Genomic DNA, 21,846 nt, shown 5'->3' on the forward strand with positions numbered 1-21,846 from the left:
TTTACACTACATTGTAGTCTATGAAGTATGCAGTAGTGTTATGTCTAAAAAATGCACATACCTTAATTAAAAAATATTTTATTGCTAAAAAATGCTAACCATCTTCTGAGCCTTCAGTGAACAGTCAGCTTTGCGCTGGCAGAGGATCTTGCCTCGGTGTTGGTGGCTGCTGACTGATGAGGGTGGTGGCTGCTGAAGGCTGGGATGGCCATGGCAGTTCCCTAAAATAAGGCCACAGTGAAGCTCGCTGCATCAATTGACTCTCTGTAGCAGACACTTGTGTTTGATAGTATTTGACCTACAGTAGAACTTCCTTCAAAATTGGAGTCAATCCGGGCTTCCCTGGTGGCGCAGTGGTTGAGAGTCCGCCTGCCGATGCAGGGGACACGGGTTCATGACCCGGAGGATCCCACATGCCGCGGAGCGGCTGGGCCCGTGAGCCATGGCCGCTGAGCCTGCGCGTCCGGAGCCTGTGCTCCGCAACGGGAGAGGCCACAGCGGTGAGAGGCCCGCGTACCGCAAAAAAAAAAAGAGTCAATCCTCTCGAACTCTGCTTCTGCTTTATCAACTAAGTTTATGTTCTGAATTCTAAATCATATGTTGTCATTTTAACAACCTTCACAGCATCTTCATCAGGAGCAGATTCCAACTCAAGAAACCATTTTCTTTGCTCATCCATAGCAAACAGCTCCTCATCTGTTAAAGTTTTATCCTGAGATTGCAGCAGTTCAGTCACATCTTTAGGCTCCACTTCTAATTCTAGTTTTCTTGCTATTTCTGTCACCTCTGCAGTTACCTCCTCCACTGAACTCTTGAACGTCTCTAAGTCATCTATGAGAGTTGGAGTCAACTTCTTCCAAACTCCTGTTAACGTTGATATTTTGATCTCTTCCTATGAATCATAAATGCCCTTAATGGCATCTACAGTAGCAAATCCTTTCCAGAAGGTTTTCAATTTAGTTTGCCCAGATATGTCAGAGGAATTACTATGGCAGCTATACCCTTACAAAATGTATTGCTTAAATAATAAGACTTGAAAGTCGAAATTACTCCTTGATCCATGGACTGCAGAATGAATGTTGTGTTAGCAGGCATGAAAACAACGTGAATTTCATCGTACATCTCCATCAGAGCTCTTGGGTGACCAGACACATTGTCAATGAACAGTAATATTTTGAAAGGAATTTTTTTTTCTGAGCAGTAGGTCTCAACAGTGAGCTTAACAATAAACCATGCTGTAAACAGATGTGCTGTCATCCAGGCTTTATTGTTCCATTTATAGAGCACAGGCAGAGTAGATGTAACATAATTCTTAAAGGCCCTAGGATTTTCAGAATGGTAAATAAACATTAGCTTCAACTTAAAGTCACCAGCTGCATTAGCCCCTAACAAGAGAGTCAGCCTGTCCTTTGAAGCTCTGAAGACAGACATCGACTTCTCTCCAGCTATGAAAGTCCTAGATGGCATCTTCTTCCAATGAAAGGCTGTTTCATCTACACAGAATCTCTGATGTTTGGTGTAGCCACCTCCATGAATCATCTCAGCTAAATCTTATGGATAACTTGCTACAGCTTCTACATAAGCACTTGCTGCTTCACTTTGCAGTTTTATGTTATGGACACAGCTTCTTTCCTTAAACCTCATGAACCAACCTCTGCTAACTTCAAATTTTTCTTCTGCAGTTTCCTCACCTCTCTCAGCCTTCAAAGAATTGAAGAGAGTTAGGACCTTCCTCTGGATTAGGCTTTGGCTTAAGAGAATGTTGTGGCTGGTGTGATCTTCTATCCAGACCCCTAAAATTTTCTTCAGCAATAAGGCTGTTTCTCTTTCTTACCATTTGTGTGTTCACGGAGTAACACTTTTACTTTCCTGCATGAACTTTTCCTTTGCATTCACAACTTGGCTAACTGGCGCAAGAGGCCAAGCTTTTGGCCTGTCTCAGCTTTCAACATGCCTTCCTCATTAAGCTTAATCACTTCTAGCTTTTTTTTTGTTTTGTTTGTTTGTTTGTTTGTTTTTGCAGTACGCGGGCCTCTCACTGTTGTGGCCTCTCCCGTTGTGGAGCACAGGCTCCGGACGTGCAGGCCCAGCGGCCATGGCTCACGGGCCCAGCCACTCCGCGGCATGTGGGATCTTCCCGGACCGGGGCACGAACCCGTGTCCCCTGCATCAGCAGGCGGACTCTCAACCACTGCGCCACCAGGGTAGCCCCACTTCTAGCTTTTGATGTAAAGTGAGAGACAAGTGACTTATCCTTTCACTTGAACACTTAGAGGCCACTGTAGGATTATTAATTGCCCTAATTTCAATATTGTTGTGTCTCAGGGAATAGGGAGGCCCAAGAAGAGGGACACAGAGTGGGGAACGAACAGCTGATCAGTGGAGCTGTCAGAACACACATTTATTGATGAAGTTCACCATCTTACCTGGGTGTGGTTCGAGTAGCCCCCAAACAACTGCAACAGTAACGTCAAAGATCAGTGATCACTGATCACCATAACAAATATAATAACAATGAAAAAGTTTGAAATATTGTTACAATTACCAAAATGCAACACAGAGACATGAAGTAAGCAAATGCTGTTAGAAAAATGGCGCCCATCAATTTGCTTGATGCAGGGTTGCCACAAACCTTCAATTCGTAAATAACGCCATATCTGCAAAGCACACTAGAGCGAAGTGCAATGTGACAAGGTATGCCTGTATTACATTTGAGCAAAGACTTGAAAGGGATAGAGGAATGAGCCAGGCAGATATCTGGGAGAAAACCATTCCAGAAGAGCAAAGTGCCCATGCAAAGCACTGATAAGATAGGATAATGCATATCCAGCAGTTTATGGTACAATAAAAAGAATACTAGTAGCTGCAGTGGAATGAAAAAGGAGAATAGAAGGAGATAAGGCCAAAGAGGCAGTAATGGCCCAGACCACCCAAGACCCTGTATTCCATTGTGAGGATTTTAGGTTATATTCTGAGTAGAGCAGGAAGGCATCAGAGGTTTATAGCAGAGGAACGACCTGCTCTGCCTCGTGGTTTAAAGCGATCACTAACTGCCCTGGGGGAGCCAGGATGGAAGCAGGGGTTCCAGTTGCGAAGCTCTTACAAACAACTCAGGCAGGCGATGCTGGTAGCTGGGACCTTCAGGGTATCTTTAAATATTTTACTCATTTCTGTCAATATCTACTGGGCTTTGAGCTTCTTGAACCCAACAAGTGGACTTTATTCAGCTTTGTCTTCCTGGTGCCCAGCACAGTCTAGAAGCTATAAGGCTTGTTGAGAGAAAGAAGAGAAGGGAAAAAGAAGATGGAAAAGGAGGGAGAAAGGGAAGAAGAATTAAAAGGAGAAAAAAGAGAAAGAAAGAATAGCTGTTAGATAGGCGAACAGAAGTAAAAATCTGGGAGGTCTCCTAACGTGATGTGGAAAACAGAAGAGCCATACGAAACTGCAAACGCATGACTGACTTCAGGCGGTTGTCCAAGATATGCACCACCTAAACATGTGTCCGCGTTCTGACACAATCATGTCTTATACAACAAATGGCCAACCCACAGCTCAACAGCTAAGACAAAGCAGTCAAATTTTTCTTTTCTTACTTGGAGAAGTTTGTCGTAACGCTCAGCAGACATCAGGAAGCGTCCATCTTCAAGCTGCATCTCCCTATTTTCCAGCAAGTTGTTCAAAACAGGAAGAACATTCCTCTCCACCTTCTCCAAGCCTTCCAAAATGAGAGTTCTACCTTCTGTGGCTGCACGAACTGCACACTATTTCCAAGAAACAAAAGAAATATGAGACTATCAAACACAGGGGAGCATGGCCTGATTTTACTTGTAATGCAAATTAAACTGTGGTTCTTATTATAGGGACCGGGAGTCAGGAAAGCTGGGTTCTAGATCATAGTTTTGCTTTTCCGGCCAATACGATATTAAGCAAGTAATTTTCTCTCTTTAGGCCTGCTTTCCCATTTGTAAAATGAAGTGATTAGAAGAGGTGATCTCTAAGGCTCCTTTCAGCTGTAAATTTTATTTTAAAAAAAATTTTTTAACATCTGTATTGGAGTATAACTGCTTTACAATGGTGTGTTAGCTTCTGCTGTACAACAAAGTGAATCAGCTATACATATACATATATCTCCATATCTCCTCCCTCTTGCGTCTCCCTCCCACCCTCCCTATCCCACCCCTCTAGGTGGTCACAAAGCACCCAGCTGATCTCCCTGTGCCATGTGGCTACTTCCCATTTCAGCTGTAACATTTTAGATATATCCCCAATGAAACAGAAAACTAAGAGCTATCTTTGGATCAGTAATGCAATTAAGGAAGCAGATTACTTAACTATTGATAGAAACGAGAAATGAAGATTACAATCTGTCCTATCAAGATTTTTGTGAAGATCAGATAAACTAGGTGAGAACACGTGCAGACTGTGAGGTTTTATTTTATTTATTTACTTTTAATTTTTTTTAAATTTCAGCTTTACTGAGGTATAATTGATGTATAAATTTATAAGTTATTTGATTATAACACCCTATTATTAACTATAACCCCATGCTGTACATTAGATCTCGAGAATTTATTCATCAATAACTGGAAGTTTGTACCCTTTGACCAACATGTCCCCACATCCCCCATTCCCTAGTCCCTGGTAACCACCATTCTAGTCTCTGTTTTCGTGAGTTTGGCTGTTTTAGATTCTACATATAAGTGATATCATATGGTATTTGTTTTTCTTTTTTTTAAATAGAAAAATGCAAATCAAAACTACAATGAGATATCACCTCACACCAGTCAGAATGGCCATATCATCACAACATCTACAAACAATAAATGCTGGAGAGGGTGTGGAGAAAAGGAAATCCTCTTGCACGGTTGGTGGAAATGTAAATTGATACAGCCATTATGGAGAACAGTATGGAGGTTCCCTAAAAAATTAAAAATAGAACTACCATGTGACCCAGCAATCCCACTGCTGGGCATATACCTAGAGAAAACTATAATTCAAAGAGACACATGGACCCCAATGTTCATGGCAGCACTATTTATAATAGCCAGGACATAGAAACCACCTAAATGTCCATCAACAGAGGAATGGATAAAGAAGATATGGGTCAGAGGACCTCCAGGATGGCAGAGGAGTAAGATATGGAGATCATCTTTCTCCCCACAAATACATCAAAAATACATCTACGGGGCTTCCCTGGTGGCACAGTGGTTGGGAGTCCACCTGCCGATGCAGGGGACACAGGTTCGTGCCCCGGTCCGGGAGGATCCCGCGTGCTGCGGGGCAGCTGGGCCCGTGGGCCATGACCGCTGGGCCTGCGTGTCCAGAGCCTGTGCTCCACGGCAGGAGAGGCCACAGCGGTGAGAGGCCCGCGTACTGCAAAAAAAAAAAAAAAAAAAAAAAATCCACGTGGGATCCTGGCAGAAGACCTCAGACCTCCCAAAAGGCAAGAAACTCCCCACATACCTGGGTAGGGCAAAAGAAAAAGAGAAAAAACAGAGACAAAAGAATAGGGACGGGACCTGAACCACTGGGAGAGAGCTGTGAAGGAGGAAAAGTTTCTACACACTAGGAAGCCCCTTCACTGGCGGAGACGGGGGATGGGTCGGGGGGGAAGCTTCGGAGCCACGGAGGAGAGCACAGCAACAGGGGTGCGGAGGGCAAAGCGGAGAGATTCCCGCACAGAGGATCGGTGCCGACCAGCACTGACCAGCCCAAGAGGCTTGTCTGCTCACCCGCCAGGGTGGGCGGGGCTGGGAGCTGAGGCTCGGGCTTCGGAGGTCGGATCCCAGGGAGAGGACTGGGGTTGGCTGCATGAACACAGCCTGAAGGGGCTAGTATGCCACAGCTAGCAGGGAGGGAGTCCAGGAAAAACTCTGGAGCTGCCTAAGAGTCGAGAGACCATTGTTTCAGGGTGTGTGAGAAGAGGGGATTCAGAACACTGCCTAAATGAGCTTCAGAGAAGGGCACGAGCCACAGCTATCCGTGCGGACACCAGAGACGGGCATGAAATGCTAACACTGCTGCTGCAGCCACCAAGAATCCTGTGTGCAAGCACAGGTCACCGTCCACACCTCCCCTCCCAGGAGTCTGTGCAGTCTGCCACTGCCAGGGTCCCGTGATCCAGCGACAAGTACCCAGAGAGAACACACAGCACGCTGTTGCAAGGTCATGCCGGGCTCTGCCACCACAGGCAGGCCCCGCATTCCATACCCGTCCTTGAGTGAGGCAGAGCCCCCTAATCAGCCGCTCCTTTAACCCCCTCCTGTCTGGGCGAACAACAGACACCACAGGGCAACCTACATGCAGAAGCGGGCCAAATCCAAACCTGAACCCCAGGAGCTATGCGAACAAGAAGAGAAAGGGAAATTTCTCAGTGCAGACCCAGGAGCAGAGGATGAAATCTTCACAATCAACTTGATGTACCCTGCATCTGTGGATTACCTGAACAGACAATGAATCATCCCAAAATTGAGGAAGTGGACTTTGGGAGCAAGTGTAGACTTGGGGTTTGCTGTATGCAACTGAATAGTTTATGATTTCTATGTTTATCTTAGTTTTAGTGCTTGCTATCATTGGTGGATTTGTTTATTGGTTTGGTTGATCTCTTCTTTTTTTTGTTTTAATAATTAAAAAAAATTTTTACTTTAATAAATTTATTTTATTTTATTTCTTTCTTGCTTGCTTCTTTTTCTCTCTTTTCTTCTGAGCTGCGTGGCTGACAGGGTCTTGGTACTCTGGCCTGGTGTCAGGCCTGAGCCACTGAGGTGGGAGAGCCAAGTTCAGGACATTGGACCACCAGAGACCTCCCAGCCACACATAATATCAATTGGCGAGAGTTCTCCCAGAGATCTCCGTCTCAATGCTAAGACCCAGCTCCACTCAATAACCAGCACGCTCCAGTGCTGGACACCACATGCCAAACAACTAGCAAGACAGGAACACAACCCCACCCATTAGTAGAGAGGCTGCCTAAAATCATACTAAGTTCACACACACCAAAACACACTACCGGACATGGTCCTGCCCACCAGAAAGACAAGATCCAGCCTCATCCACCAGAACACAGGCACTAGTCCCCTCCACCAGGAAGCCTACACAACCCACTGAACCAACCTTACTCACTGGGGGCAGACACCAAAAACAACGGGAACTACAAACCTGCAGCCTGCGAAACAGAGACCCCAAAACACAGTAAGTTAAGCAAAATGAGAAGACAGAGAAATATGCAGCAGATGAAGGAGCAAAGTAAAAACCCACCAGACCAAATAAATGGAGAGGAAATAGGCAGTCTACCTGAAAAAGAATTCACAGTAATGATAATAAAGGTGATCCAAAATCATGAAAATAGAATGGAGAAAATACAAGAAATGTTTAACAAGGACCTAGAAGAACTAAAGAGCAAACAAACAATGATGAACAGCACAACAAATGAAATGAAAAATTCTCTAGAAGGAATCAATAGCAGAATAACTGAGGCAGAAGACCAGATAAGGGACTGGGAAGATAAAATATTGGAAATAACTACCACAGAGCTGAATAAAGAAAAAAGAATGAAAAGAATTGAGGAGAGTCTCAGAAACCTCTGGAAAAAACATTAAACACACCAACATATGAAGTATAGGGGTCCCAGAGGAAGAAGAGAAAAAGAAAGGGACTGAGAAAATATTTGAAGGGATTATAGTTGAAAACTTTCCTAATATGGGAAAGGAAATAGTCAATCAAGTCGAGGAAGCACAGAGAGGCCAATACAGGATAAATCCAAGGAGAAACATGCCAAGACACGTGTTAATCCAACTATCAAAAATTAAATACAATGAAAAAATATTAAAAGCAGCAAGGGAAAAGCAATAAATAACATACAGGGGAAACCCCATAAGGTTAACAGCTGATCTTTCAGCAGAAACTCTGCAAACCAGAAGGGAGTGGCAGGACATATTTAAAGTGATGAAAGGGAAAAACCTACAACCAAGATTACTCTACCCAGCAAGAATCTCATTCAGATTCGATGAAGAAATTAAAACCTTTCCAGACAAGCAAAAACTAAGAGACTTCAGCACCACCAAACCAGCTTAACAACAAATGCTAAAAGAACTTCTCTAGGCAGGAAACACAAGAGAAGGAAAAGACATACAATAACAAACCCAAAACAATTAAGAAAATGGTAATAGGAACATACATATCGATAATTACCTTAAATGTAAATGGACTAAATGCTCCAACCAAAAGGCAGAGATTGGCTGAATGGATACAAAAACAAGACCCGCATATATGCTCTACAACAGACCCACTTCAGACCTACGGACACATACAGACTGAAAGTGAGGGGATGGAAAAAGATATTCCATACAAATGGGAATCAAAAGAAAGCTGGAGTAGCAATTCTCATATTAGACAAAATAGACTTTAAAATAAAAACAAGTACAAGAGACAGAGAGGACACTACATAATGATCAAGGGATCAATCCAAGAAGAAGATATAACAATTGTGAATATTTAAACACCCAACACAGAAGCAGCTCAATTCATAAGACAAATGCTAACAGCCATAAAAGGGGAAATCGACAGTAACACAGTCCTAGTAGGGAACTTTAACATCCCACTTTCACCAATGGACAGATCATCCAAAATGAAAATAAATAAGGAAACACAAGGTTTAAATGACACATTAAATAAGATGGACTTAATTGATTTTTATAGGACATTCCATCTAAAAACAACAGAATACACTTTCTTCTCAAGTGCTCATGGAACATTCTCCAGGATAAACCATATCTTGGGTCACAAATCAAGCCTTGGTAAATTTAAGAAAATTGAAATTGTATCAAGTATCTTTCTGACCACAACGCTATGAGACTAGACATCAATTACACGAAAAAATCTGTAAAAACTACAAACACATGGAGGTTAAACAATACACTACTAAATAACCAAGAGATCACTGAAGAAATCAAAGAGGAAATCAAAAAATACCTAGAAACAAATGACAAAACATGACGACCCAAAACCTATGGGATGCAGCAAAAGCAGTTCTAAGAGGGAAGTTTATAGCAATACAAGCATAGCTCGACACAAGAAAAATCTCAAATAAACAACCTCACCTTACACCTAAAGCAATTCGAGAAAGAACAAAAAAAAAACCCAGAAAGTTAACAGAAGGAAAGAAATCATAAAGATCACGTCAGAAATAAATGAAAAAGAAATGAAGGAAATGATAGCAAAGATCGATAAAACTAAAAGCTGGTTCTTTGAGAAGATAAACAACAATTAGCCAGACTCATCAAGAAAAAAAGCAAGACTCACATCAACAAAATTAGAAATGAAAATGGAGAAGTAAAAACTGACACTGCAGAAATACAAAGGATCATGAGAGATTACTACAAGCAACTATATGCCAATAAAATGGACAACCTGGAAGAAATGGACCAATTCTTAGAAAAGCACAACCATCTGAGACGGAACCAGGAAGAAATAGGCAATATAAACAGACCAATCACAAGCACTGAAACTGAAACTGTGATTAAAAATCTTCCAACAAACAAAAGCCCAGGACCAGATGGCTTCACAGGAGAATTCTACCAATCATTTAGAGAAGAGCTAACACCTATCCTGCTCAAACTCTTCCAAAATATAGCAGAGGGAGGAACACTGCCAAACACATTCTACAAGGCCACCATCACCCTGATACCAAAACCAGACAAAGATGTCACAAGAAAAGAAAACTACGGGCCAATATCACTGATAAACAAAGACGCAAAAATCCTCAACAAAATACTAGAAAACAGAATCCAACAGCACATTAAAAGGATCATACACCATGATGAAGTAGGGTTAATCCCAGGAATGCAAGGATTCTTCAATATCTGCAAATCAACCAATGTGATACACCATATTAACAAATTGAAGGAGAAAAACCATATGATCATCTCAACAGATGCAGAAAATGCTTTTGACAAAATTCACCACCCATTTGTGATAAAAACCCTCCAGAAAGTAGGCATAGAGGCTACCTACCTCAACATAATAAAGGCCATATATGACAAACCCACAGCCAGCTTCATTCTCAATGGTGAAAAACTGAAACCATTTCCACTAAGATCAGGAACAAGAGAAGGTTGCCCACTCTCACCATTATTGTTCAACATAGTTTTGGATGTTTTAGCCATAGCAATCAGAGAAGAAAAAGAAATAAAAGGAATCCAAATGGGAAAAGAAGAAGTAAAGCTGTCACTGTTTTCAGATGACATGGTACTATACAAAGAGATTCCTAAAGATCCTACCAGAAAACTACTACAGCTAATCAATGAATCTGGTAAAGTAGCAGGATACAAAATTAATGCACAGAAATTTCTTGCATTACTACACACTAATGATGAAAAATCTGAAAGTGAAATCAAGAAAACACTCCAATTTACCACTGCAATAAAAAGAATAAAATACCTAGGAATAAACCTACCTAAGGAGACAAAAGACTTGTATGCAGAAAACTATAAGACACTGATGAAAGTAATTAAAGATGATACAAACAGATGGAGAGATATACCATGTTCTTGGATTGGAAGAATCAACACTGTGAAAATGACTACACTACCCAAAGCAATCTACAGATTCAGTGCAATCCTTATCAAACTACCAATGGCATTTTTCACAGAACTAGAACAAAAAATTGCACAATTTGTATGGAAACACAAAAGACCCCAAATAGCCAAAGCAATCTTGAGAAAGAAAAACAGAGCTGGAGCAATCAGACTCCTGGACTTCAGACTATACTACAAAGCTACAGTAATCAAGACAGTATGGCACTGGCACAAAAACAGAAATATAGGTCAATGGAACAGGACAGAAAGCCCAGAGATGAACCCACACACATACGGTCACCTTATCTTTGATAATGGAGGCAAGACTATACAATGGAGAAAAGACAGCTTATTCAATAAGTACTGCTGGGAAAACTGGACAGCTACATGTAAAAGAATGGAATTAGAATACTCTCTAACACCATACACAAAAAGAAACTCAAAATGGATTAAAGACCTAAATGTAAGGCCAGACACTATCAAACTCTTCGTGGAAAACATAGGCAGAACACTCTATGACATAAATCACAGCAAGATCCTTTTTGATCCACCTCCTAGGGAAATGGAAATAAAAACAAAAATAAACAAATGGGACCTAATGAAACTTAAAACGTTTTGCATAACAAAGGAAACCATAAACTAGACCAAAAGACAGCCCTCAGAATGGGAGAAAATATTTGCAAATGAAGCAACTGACAAAGGATTAGTCTCCAAAATTTACAAGCAGCTAACGCAGCTCAATATCAATAAAACAAACAACCCAATCCAAAAATGGGCATAAGACCTTAATAGACATTTCTCCAAAAAAGATAATACAGACTGCCAACAAACATATGAAAGAATGCTCAACATCACTAATCATTAGAGAAATGCAAATCAAAACTACAATGAGGTATCACCTCACAACAGTCAGAATGGCCATCATCAAAAAATCTACAAACAATAAATGCTGCAGACGGTGTGGAGGAATAGGAACCCTCTTGCCCTGTTTGTGGGAATGTAAATTGATATATCCAGTATGGAAAACAGTATGGAGGTTCCTTAAAAAACTAAAAATAGAACTATCATATGACCCAGCAATCCCACTACTGGGCATATACCCTGAGAAAACCATAATTCAAAAAGAGTCATGTACCACAATGTTCACTGCAGTTCCATTTACCATAGCCAGGACATGGAAGCAACCTAAGTGTCCATCGACAGACTAATGGATAAAGAAGATGTGGCACATATATACAATGGACTATTACTCAGCCATAAAAAGAAACGAAATTGAGTTATTTGTAGTGATGAGGTGGATGGACCTATAGTCTGTCATACAGAGTGAAATAAGTCAGAAAGAGAAAAACAAATACCATATGCTAACACATATACATGGAACCAAAAAAAAAAAATGGTTATGAAGAACCTAGGGGCTGGAAAGGAATAAAGACACAGACGTAGAGAATGGACTTGAGGACAAAGGGAGGGATAAGGGTAAGCTAGGACAAAGTGAAAGAGTGGCACTGACATATATACACTACCAAACGTAAAATAGATAGCTAGTGGGAAGCAGCTGCATAGCACAGGGAGATCAGCTCGGTGCTTTGTGACCACCTAGAGGGGTGCGATAGGAAGGGTGGGAGGGAGACACGAGAGGGAGGGGATATGGTGATATATGTATACATATAGTTGATTCACTTTGCTGTACAGTAGAAACTAACACAACATTGTAAAGCAACTATACTCCAATAAAAATTTTTAAAAAAGGAAAAAAAGACTGTGATGTTTTAAATGAGTCACCATCAAAATGGATTCAGATTTAGTGTCATGTTCGATGCTGACAACATTAACAACTTACCAAAACAGAAAAGAGTCAGGTTTTACATTGGCCTACGGAAGGTTGATCATAACCATAGTCCTATAAGTCTTCCAAGTTGAAGAAAATTAGAAATAGAGAAAAATAGGAAATAAAGTAGGCCCCAAATGGTAAGAAGCAGGAAAAATATAATTTTTTTAAAAGTACTAAAGATGTGCAAAAAATCTTTCTTTAACTGATAGATGCTGAACAAAATAGAAAAATCTACCTTTTGGTCAAAATGCTTGAAAATCTGCTTTAAAAAAAAAAAAAGGAAATCTCGCGACTTCCCTGGTAGTCCTGTGGCTAAGTCTCCACGCTCCCAATGCAGGGGCCCCGGGGTTCGATCCCTGGTCAGGGAACTAGATCCCGCATGCCGCAACTAAAGATCCCGCATACCACAATTAAAGATCCCGCATACCACAATTAAAGATCCCGCATGCTGCAACTAAAAGATCCCGCATGTGGCAATGAAGATCCCATGTGCTGCAACTAAGAGCTGGTGCAGCCAAATAGATAAATATTGAAAAAAAAAAAAAAAAGAAAACCTCAATGACATTTCTCCTGTGTACTTAACAACATGACTAGGATTAAAGCTGTTAAACTTATGTTATCACTCTCTCCTTAAAAGTCTCCTCTTTTGGTCTTTATGGCACTGTATTCTCTTAAAAAAAAACTTTCTTTTCTGCTTGCCCATTCCATGTAGGTGGTGCCAGAACTACATCTTTAACCCCAAACTCTTATTCTGTAAGGTCTGGCCTGAGTAATCATACTTAATCACATAGTTGCAACCACCACTGTTATCTAACGACTCTCAGCCTCAGGCTCCCCGCGAGCCCCACCACATAGTCCTGTCACATGGATGCCTCCAACCAGACTCTAGAAACACCTCAGGCTCTCTTGTACAACACTGAACACATCAGATTTCCCCCCAAACCTCCTCTTTCTCTTACCTTTCTGTTTAAGGTGGGAGCACCATACACCCATGCCAGTTCCTCGATTCCTATCTCATCTCCTACATTCAATTTATCACCATGTCCTGCTGATTGGACTTCTTTAATATTTCTGGAACTCATTCCTTCTACCACTCCTCTAATTCAGGCCCTCCTTAAGTCTCAGATCTCCTCCCTTCTAAGTCCAAGCTCCTTAACTTAACATATATGTCTACCACAGTATGGCATTTATCATTCCAATACATTTCCTGATATTAGTTGCCACACACGTGGTATTTTTATAACAGTGAACTGGTTGAGATTTCCCCCATGCTTATATATACCATACTGCTTTACTAGAAAAATACGTCTGTTTTATACTGACACCTTTGCTTAAAATTTAATTTTCCCTATAGTAATTCACCCCCAAACAATCTGAATATCTGAAGGGAGGAAAAAGACTATCTCTATTTTTTTTTAGAGACTAAATATACAAAGAAATTTCTCAAATAGCAAAGCACTGACTTTCCAACTGTGCAAAAAACACAGGCATTGCTTAATCAAGCCTCCTTTTAATAAGCTGTTGAATTTTGCACTATATTGCAGAATTCATTTCAAGTGTCTATGTACTATCATAAAAAAATAAACTTTTATGAAAACCACAATTGGACTCAAGATGATCATCCTATTTTAAAAATAAGATCAATTCATGAATAAACCTACAAAACTGACTATCTTGTGGTAGCAGCTTTATTTTTTTAAATGCATGGATAGAAGTGACTTAGTATCTCCTAAAGAACAAAAAAAATAAGAATCTCATTTTTGCTAGTTGAGAAAAGGACAAATTTATAGAAATGGCTTCCAGAACATTAAAAATAAAACATAAACTACTTCTTATAAAAATTCATGTTTCAAATAAGGTCTCAATTAAGCTTTCTTTCACAAGAATCTATTTACTCCAAGAAAACACAGCTCATAATAAAAAGAAACTCAGCTATATCTCAATTTAAAAAAAAAAAGAAAAAAAACTAAGTTATCACAACTTGTGGCAATATTATATTTAAAAAACTAAAAATTTTTATCAATCTTAGTTATAGAACAGACTAAATATTGTATTTAACTTTTTTTTTTTTTTTTTTTTTTGCGGTATGCGGGCCTCTCACTGTTGTGGCCTCTCCCGTTGAGGAGCACAGGCTCCAGACACGCAGGCTCAGCGGCCATGGCTCATGGGCCTAGCCGCTCCGTGGCATGTGGGATCTTCCCGGACCAGGGCACGAACCCGTGTCCCCTGCATCGGCAGGCAGACTCTCAACCACTGCGCCACCAGGGAAGCCCTGTATTTAATTTTTAAACATTTCATAGAGATGAAAATACATGTTCTCTGAGATGAAACTAGAGATATGTATATCAAAATTTAGTGGTTTCCCAACTGTGGGCCAGGAAAGACAAAATCTTGACCACATAGCACAACAACAGACACTGCATCTGCTTTTATTTACTCCAGGAGACCTTGGTCAATTATGCATTGCACCTTTCCAGAGGAATCTGGAATAAGCTACAGAGAGAGATCAGAAGCAGAAGTCAAATACACAAAGGATTCCTTTCATCTACCTTAATGGAATTAGGTGCTGTGATCATATAGTTGAAAAGGAGTGATGGATAGAAAAAGACCTCTTGAAAACCTGATAAATAAATGCTGCACCTCTTCTCCAGAGTAAAATGCACACAGGTATATGTCTACAATAGAGACCTCAAGTTAAGAACCTCTACTCTGAATGACAGATAGAAATAGAAAGTCACTATTTGGCACACACCATAGTAATAACTGTTGGAAGCAACAATCATCAATGGATGGTAAAATTAGTGGGTAAGAGTATGATGAAAGGGCTTCCCTGGTGGCACGGTGGTTGAGAGTCCGCCTGCTGATGCAGGGGACACGGGTTTGTGCCCCGTTCCGGGAAGATCCCACATGCCACGGAGCAGCTGGGCCCGTGAGCCATGGCCGCTGAGCCTGCACGTCCGGAGCCTGTGCTCCACAACGGGAGAGGCCACAACAGTGAGAGGCCCGCGTATCAGGTAAAAAAAAAAAAAGAAGAGTATGATGAGAAACAGGATATTTGCAAAGACTCAAGAAAATCTCCCCCAGCAAGATATTTATAAGCGACAAAGGGAAAAAATAAAACGGCAGTGAAGGAACCTGGTAGATACCACCTTAACCAAGTGATCAGTTAACATACAGCAATGAAATGTATCAATTTCACATTATTGCTAAAAAAAAAAAAATGCATGATCTTAACCAAATCATGAGGAAACACGAGACAAACCCATACCGAGCAACATTCTACAAAATAACTGGCCATGAAGAGAAGAAGGGAGGGACCTGTTGATAGAAAGGGAGATGGAGCTGGGGACAATGTAGCAGCAGTCATTTTTTTTAATGATGCGAAGACTTGAGCATATTCAAATGATGATGAGGAGGAACTTTGTCTTTGACAAAGTATCACTGCTACCCTTCCAAGACTAGCTCTCTGTACTCTGAGCTTATGGCATTCCCTCTCACCTCCTCCAAAATCTTCCGTCAACTATACCAGATCTTATTTGGATTTTCAGATTCCTTTTCTTCTACATACATGTCTCTACTTTAAGAAAATCTACAGTCTTCTGATACCTCTTAATATGCTCCCATTTTCCTCTCCTTTATTTTCAAGCCTCTTGAAAATAGTCCACATACTAACTGCCTCTAATAAGCATCCATCGCCCTTATTTTACTGAAATTGCTCACTTGAAAGTACCAAAAATAAAACTGCCAAAAATCAAGCTTTTTCTTGATCTTTGTGTTCTCCTGTCCTTCAATCCTCTTCCATTGATCCTCTCTTGTGCTTTATCTTCTATGAACATTTACCGGGTTGGTTTCCCCTTGGCTTTCCCCAGCCCTCCCTCTGCCTCCTGTCCTCTAAAAGGCAAGTATTTCCCAAGATTTTATTCTTAACCTCCCCCCCCCTTTTCTCATTGGTTATTCCACTGGCAAAGATCAAACCTACACCCACAAATTCTTATTCATTCATTGAGTATTAATTACATGGCAGGCGCTCTGTTACCTGCTATGTTAAGTATAACAACAACAATAGATAAGACTTTTCCATTTTCTTTATTTCATTATTCTTGAGGAATAGACTGTGTGACCCTAGCCTTTCTCCTGAGCTCCAGGCTCACATTTCCAAATACTTTTTAAAAATACCTCCATAAGGACTGTTCAAACTCAACATGCTTAATCAAATCGAGCTCATGACTTCTTCCCTAAACCAGGCCCTCCTCCTAATGTCTATTTCAATTAAAGTTTCACTGATTCTCCTGCCATCCGGTATTCATTACTTCTGATTCCTCAAACAATGTAAGTGTAACCTCTAAATATCTCATGCATCCATGAACTCTCTTCATTCTCACTGCCACCGTTCCAATGGGAGCCTTCATTACTTCCTGCTTCTTTATTAAAAGAGCTAATTGGAACAGGCACCATATCTCAATATGTCTAGTCCTCAGTCGTCCTTAAGGTGATGAAATTTTACCTGCTGGAAAAGAGGGACTGAATCATGCCATCTATAACATCTATTCAGCAGCAAGATACATGATTACGTGGTTTACCGCAACTTTATTAAGAATAATTTAAAAAATCCTCCCACTGGGACTTCCCTGGTGGCACAGTGGTTAAGAATCCACCTGCCAATGCAGGGGACACCGGTTCGATCCCTGACCCAGGAACATTCCACACGCTGTGGAGCAACTAAGCCCGTGCACTACAACTACTGAGCCTGCCCTCTAGAGCCTGTGAGCCACAACTACTGAAGCCTGCGCACTCTAGGGCCCGCGTGCTGCAACTACTGAAGCCCACATGCCTAGAGTCCATGCTCTGCAACAAGAGAAGCCACCGCAATGAGAAGCCTGTGCACTGCAACAAAGAGTAGCCCCAGCTCGCCACAACTAGAGAAAGCCCACATGCAGCAACAAAGACCCAATGCAGCCAAAAATTAAATAAATAAATAAATAATTTTTAAAAATTAAAAAAAATAAATAAATCCTCCCATAAATAAAAAAGTCCTACTGTATAGTCCAGGGAACTATACTCAATATCCTGTGATAAACTATAATGGAAAAGAGTATAAAAAAAGAATGTCTGTATCTGTATAACTGAGTCACTTTGCTGTACAGCAGAGATTGGCACAGCACTGTAAATCAACTCTACTTCAATAAAAAAAAAAAATTTAATTTCAAAAAATCCAAACTTTTTTCTTATTAATTCAATGTTAAATTATTTATTTATTTTTTACAACATTTAATTGGCAGTGAGGATGGATGCTTTATAGTGCAATTGGATTCAAAGATAAGAATATGAAAAGAGGATTATAAACTTATAAGAGTGCTATAATTTTTTAGAAAAAAATGAAAGAAAATCGACGTGCAAAAGATCACCCAAGATTTTTAACTTTCCTCCCAACTTGCCCTTTGGTTATGTAGTTATATACCCAGAGCATATGCAAATTAAAAATTTTAAATGTAAGCAAAATTATTGGCTAAAAGGAGAAAACGTTACTATTTTAGGATCTCTTTGCTTCCTGATTCTTTCTTAAAATAGTCTATAAAATGATTAAAATACTTTAATCAGTACTGTCAAACTTTATTAACGCAGTCTGATCATATTTGTAAAGAAGGATATTAAAAACTGAATAGCAAATCCATTAAGTACTTTAATATATCAGCAACATATTGCACCAGACTATAAATCTCAGACTTAACAGGAGATGCTGGAGAGAAAAAATGGTTACAAGTTTTGGGCCCAACAGAGGTCCAAGCATCTTAACCTCCTTGCATTAATGCCCCCTTTGCCCTCTGTCTGCTCAGCACTTAAAGTGTGGAAACACAACACTGAAGTTTTCCTAGTTCTCTCATATACCTGTTTAATCTTCCCAGCAGGATTCTTAGGTCTTCAAGGAGTGAGAACCCTGTTTTTTTATGTCATATTGGTGCAAAACTGGCTCACAGCAGGCTTTTAGTGTTTATGGAATGAAAATGTAACCATTCAGTTAAAAGACGCTGTTATGTAAGTTTAGAAAGAATTTTTTTATGAAGAATACTTATCTATGCCCACACTTGATATGAAAACAGAACTGACAAGTTTAACTGTCAGCATGAGAGATGTAGCCTACATATTTCAAAACTTTTCTATACAGATTTTTAAATAAAATAATGTGGTGTAACCTTTCTTGTGAAATTTAAAAAGAAAGAAGGGAGCAGTGCATATATATTTTATGTGGAATGAATACTGGTGATCATTCCTTAATGTAGAAATTAGATCAACCATAAGGCTCATTTCCTGCCCTTCAAGCTATAGAACTTCCAGAGACCTAATTTCTCAAATAGAAATCAGAAAAAATGCAGAAAGATCCTTCTGGACAAAGCACCCCATATAGCAGCTTTAACCACCTAACACATGGATACAAAGTAGTTCAAGATAAAAGCAGCTGCATGACCTAAAATCATAAACTGTCTAAGCCCTGTTCTAGATTTGCTTCTGATTTGATAAAAGACCTTAGGCAAACAATTCATCTGGAGGTCTGTGTCCTCGTTTACTAAATGAGAATATCCTCAAGGGGTACTGTAAAATGCCACTATTCATGAATCAACACAGTACTAGAAAAATATTTAAAGCTGTAAAACCTATTAAAATATAAATTATTATTAATACAGTCATGATCTAATGAAAATAGATTCCAAAGAACTTCAAATACTCAAAATGGTTACAGTGTAACAGCATTGAAGAAGCCAAAGAAAAATGAAAAAAATATATATTTCAAGTTCTTTATTTTGAAATATCAGAATAGGATCAGATTGATTTTTGGTTGCTCTATCACCTGCTATGGGTGACTTAGATAAGTCACTTTCCTCTCTAAGCCTCCATTTCTTTCTAGTAATGGTGCTTATCTCATAGATTATGGTAAAGATTAAATAAGATAACCTCTGGCACACAGTAAACCTTAAAAAGAAAACCACTTGCCTGTTATTATTACAAATACTATTATCCTTGTAGTAGTTGTCATTATCATCATCATCATCATCATCATCATCACTGCTCTTTCAAGGAAGTAGCATATGACAGAAAGAAGCTACACTTTGGAACTGGACAGATCCTGGTTCAAATCTTACCACTGCTATTTATCAGTTGTATGACCATAGCCCCCTAAAGACTCTTATTTCACCTATAAGATGTGGAAGTCACCTCCATCCTAAGGATGTTTTGAGGATTAAATGCAGTCATATAAAGCACCTAGCACAACAGAGGTCCCCTCAATGAAAGTTATTTTTTTTAATCTCCCTTGATTCTTTTTAAATGAATTATATAAGTCTGTCAAACATTTAACATATGAGTAGATAAGAGTTGGCCTGAGCAAGATGGCAACATGGTAAGGAGCCACGGCCTGAGTTCTGACTAATACAGAGGCCAGAGTAAACATAGAGAGACCTTTTCCAACTGTCCTAGTGACAACTGGGACATATTATAACAATACGGTTGCAAGGGATTTGGTGCAGGTACTAGAAATCAATCATTCTCAAAAAACAAGTCAATGTTTTTCCCTATTTGCTAAAATAAGTAAACGGCACTTATACAAGATAAAACTCTCATCTTCTGATCAATAGCACTGTTATTCAATATATTAAGAGTCACTTTTAGTGACTTGTAACATTTAAGCAGCATGTTAAAAAAAAGTTAATCCTTATTTTTCTACCAATAAAAGAGAATCAAGAATTATCCGAGGGCTTCCCTGGTGGTGCAGTGGTTGCGAGTCCGCCTGCCGATGCAGGGGACACGGGTTCGTGACCCGGTCCGGGAAGATCCCACATGCCGCGGAGCGGCTGGGCCCGTGAGCCATGGCCGCTGAGCCTGCGCGTCCGGAGCCTGTGCTCCACAACGGGAGAGGCCACAACAGTGAGAGGCCCGCGTACTGCAAAAAAAAAAAAATTATCCGAAACAGAGAATACATTAAAATATTATGTAATTGTTTAAAGTGCATTTTATATGTAATATTAAATATGTATATTGTATATTAAGGAACTTGACATTATTATGTCAAACAAATTAACAAGATTCTAGTGTGAAAAGAGTTACTGGTTTAGAAAAGTTGAAAAAAATCATTTGAAGTTCCCCATCCTGGCTTTCTACTCCCCAAATTAATGCTATATAGAATGTCTCCTGTCAGCCAGACATAAAAACTTAATCACAATTTATTTGTAGCTTAGCTAATTTGTAACAGCTTATATTTGAGAAATGCAAGCAATGTATAATGACTTAAAAGTCTTCCTCTCTGGCTCTTTGGACACAGGACTCTTTGGCTCACAGGACAATAAACAGAATTAATGATAAAAATGTCAACAAGTAAGGTAAGGAAAAAAATTAGAGTAATAGATTTTTAAAGGGTTAGAATATCAACAATTTAGACTTTTCTTCGGTTATTTTACCTTCAAAGACAAATGAAAGTTAATATGGTAGCAAAAAATCTTAATCTCCTTATTTCTCCATAAGTGTCATAATATGTCATATACATTTTCATATTTCTGTTCTTTAACCTATTTTTCTTTTCAAAAAGTTCCTATAATCTATTTAGCAAAACAATTGCATAAAAAATATTTAAGTTACCTTCACATTAACAAGTGGATAAGTTACAGTAAATATTTACATAGACAAACATGGGGTATATGTCAACATTTTCTTGACAGATGGTAACTTATTTATTTCATCAGTATCTCTCTCCTTTTCTATATCCACTCAGTTCATTGACATCTTACAGAAGCAATAGTCAATAAACATAATAATGATTCAACCTGGTTAGTACTTTTTAAAGCAAATTAAATTCTATCGGTTTGGCAAAGTACATATATGGAAATGCTCAATATTGACAAGAATCCATGAGGCAATCACTCAGTGCACACTGATGAGAGTACGAGTTGGAACACCCTTTCTGGAAAGCAATTTGGCGATATATGTATATCGAAACTCTTGAATATGTCTAGACCCTTTGATTATATTTCCAGCATTCAAGTCTAAAAAACTCATCCAAGGTAATAACAAGATCTAAGTACAGAGATATTCACCAAAGAGTTATTTATAACAGTGAAAACTTAGAAGGAACCTGAATGGCCAACAACATGGGAAGGTAGATAAAATGGGAATATTAAATACATAATGTCACATCTATTTGATGAAATACTGTACAGACACTAAAAGTCATATTTTTGAGGAATATCTAATATCACAGGAAAATGCTCCTAAAAAAATATCATGTTTTAAAAAAAGCAGACTGTAAAACTTTATATGCATGGTATACCATTTTGGTAAAGATTACTATACTTGATTAAATAGATATGAATATAGGCATCATAGAAAGAAATACAGAAAATATTCACACTGTTGGTCTTGAAGGGGAAGATAAATAATTTTTATATTCTTCCCTAT

At 39.4% G+C, this 21,846-nt stretch overlaps 1 protein-coding gene across 3 annotated transcripts in view; it reads right to left on the reverse strand.

Annotated features, from left to right (window-relative positions):
* The window catches only part of VWA8 (von Willebrand factor A domain containing 8), a 359,206-nt gene that overhangs the window by 289,025 nt on the left and 48,335 nt on the right, over positions 1-21,846 (reverse strand). For all 3 annotated transcript variants that reach the window (XM_027116169.1, XM_027116168.1, XM_027116171.1), the window contains exon 5: positions 3,594-3,761. In XM_027116169.1, coding sequence (XP_026971970.1) covers positions 3,594-3,761 — 168 coding nt within the window. The remainder of the gene's footprint in view (positions 1-3,593; positions 3,762-21,846) is intronic.

This window comes from Aethalodelphis obliquidens, unplaced genomic scaffold (genome assembly GCF_003676395.1).
Source record: "Aethalodelphis obliquidens isolate GAN/ISIS:26980383/991018 unplaced genomic scaffold, ASM367639v1 scaffold16, whole genome shotgun sequence".
Taxonomy (NCBI): domain Eukaryota; kingdom Metazoa; phylum Chordata; class Mammalia; order Artiodactyla; family Delphinidae; genus Aethalodelphis; species Aethalodelphis obliquidens.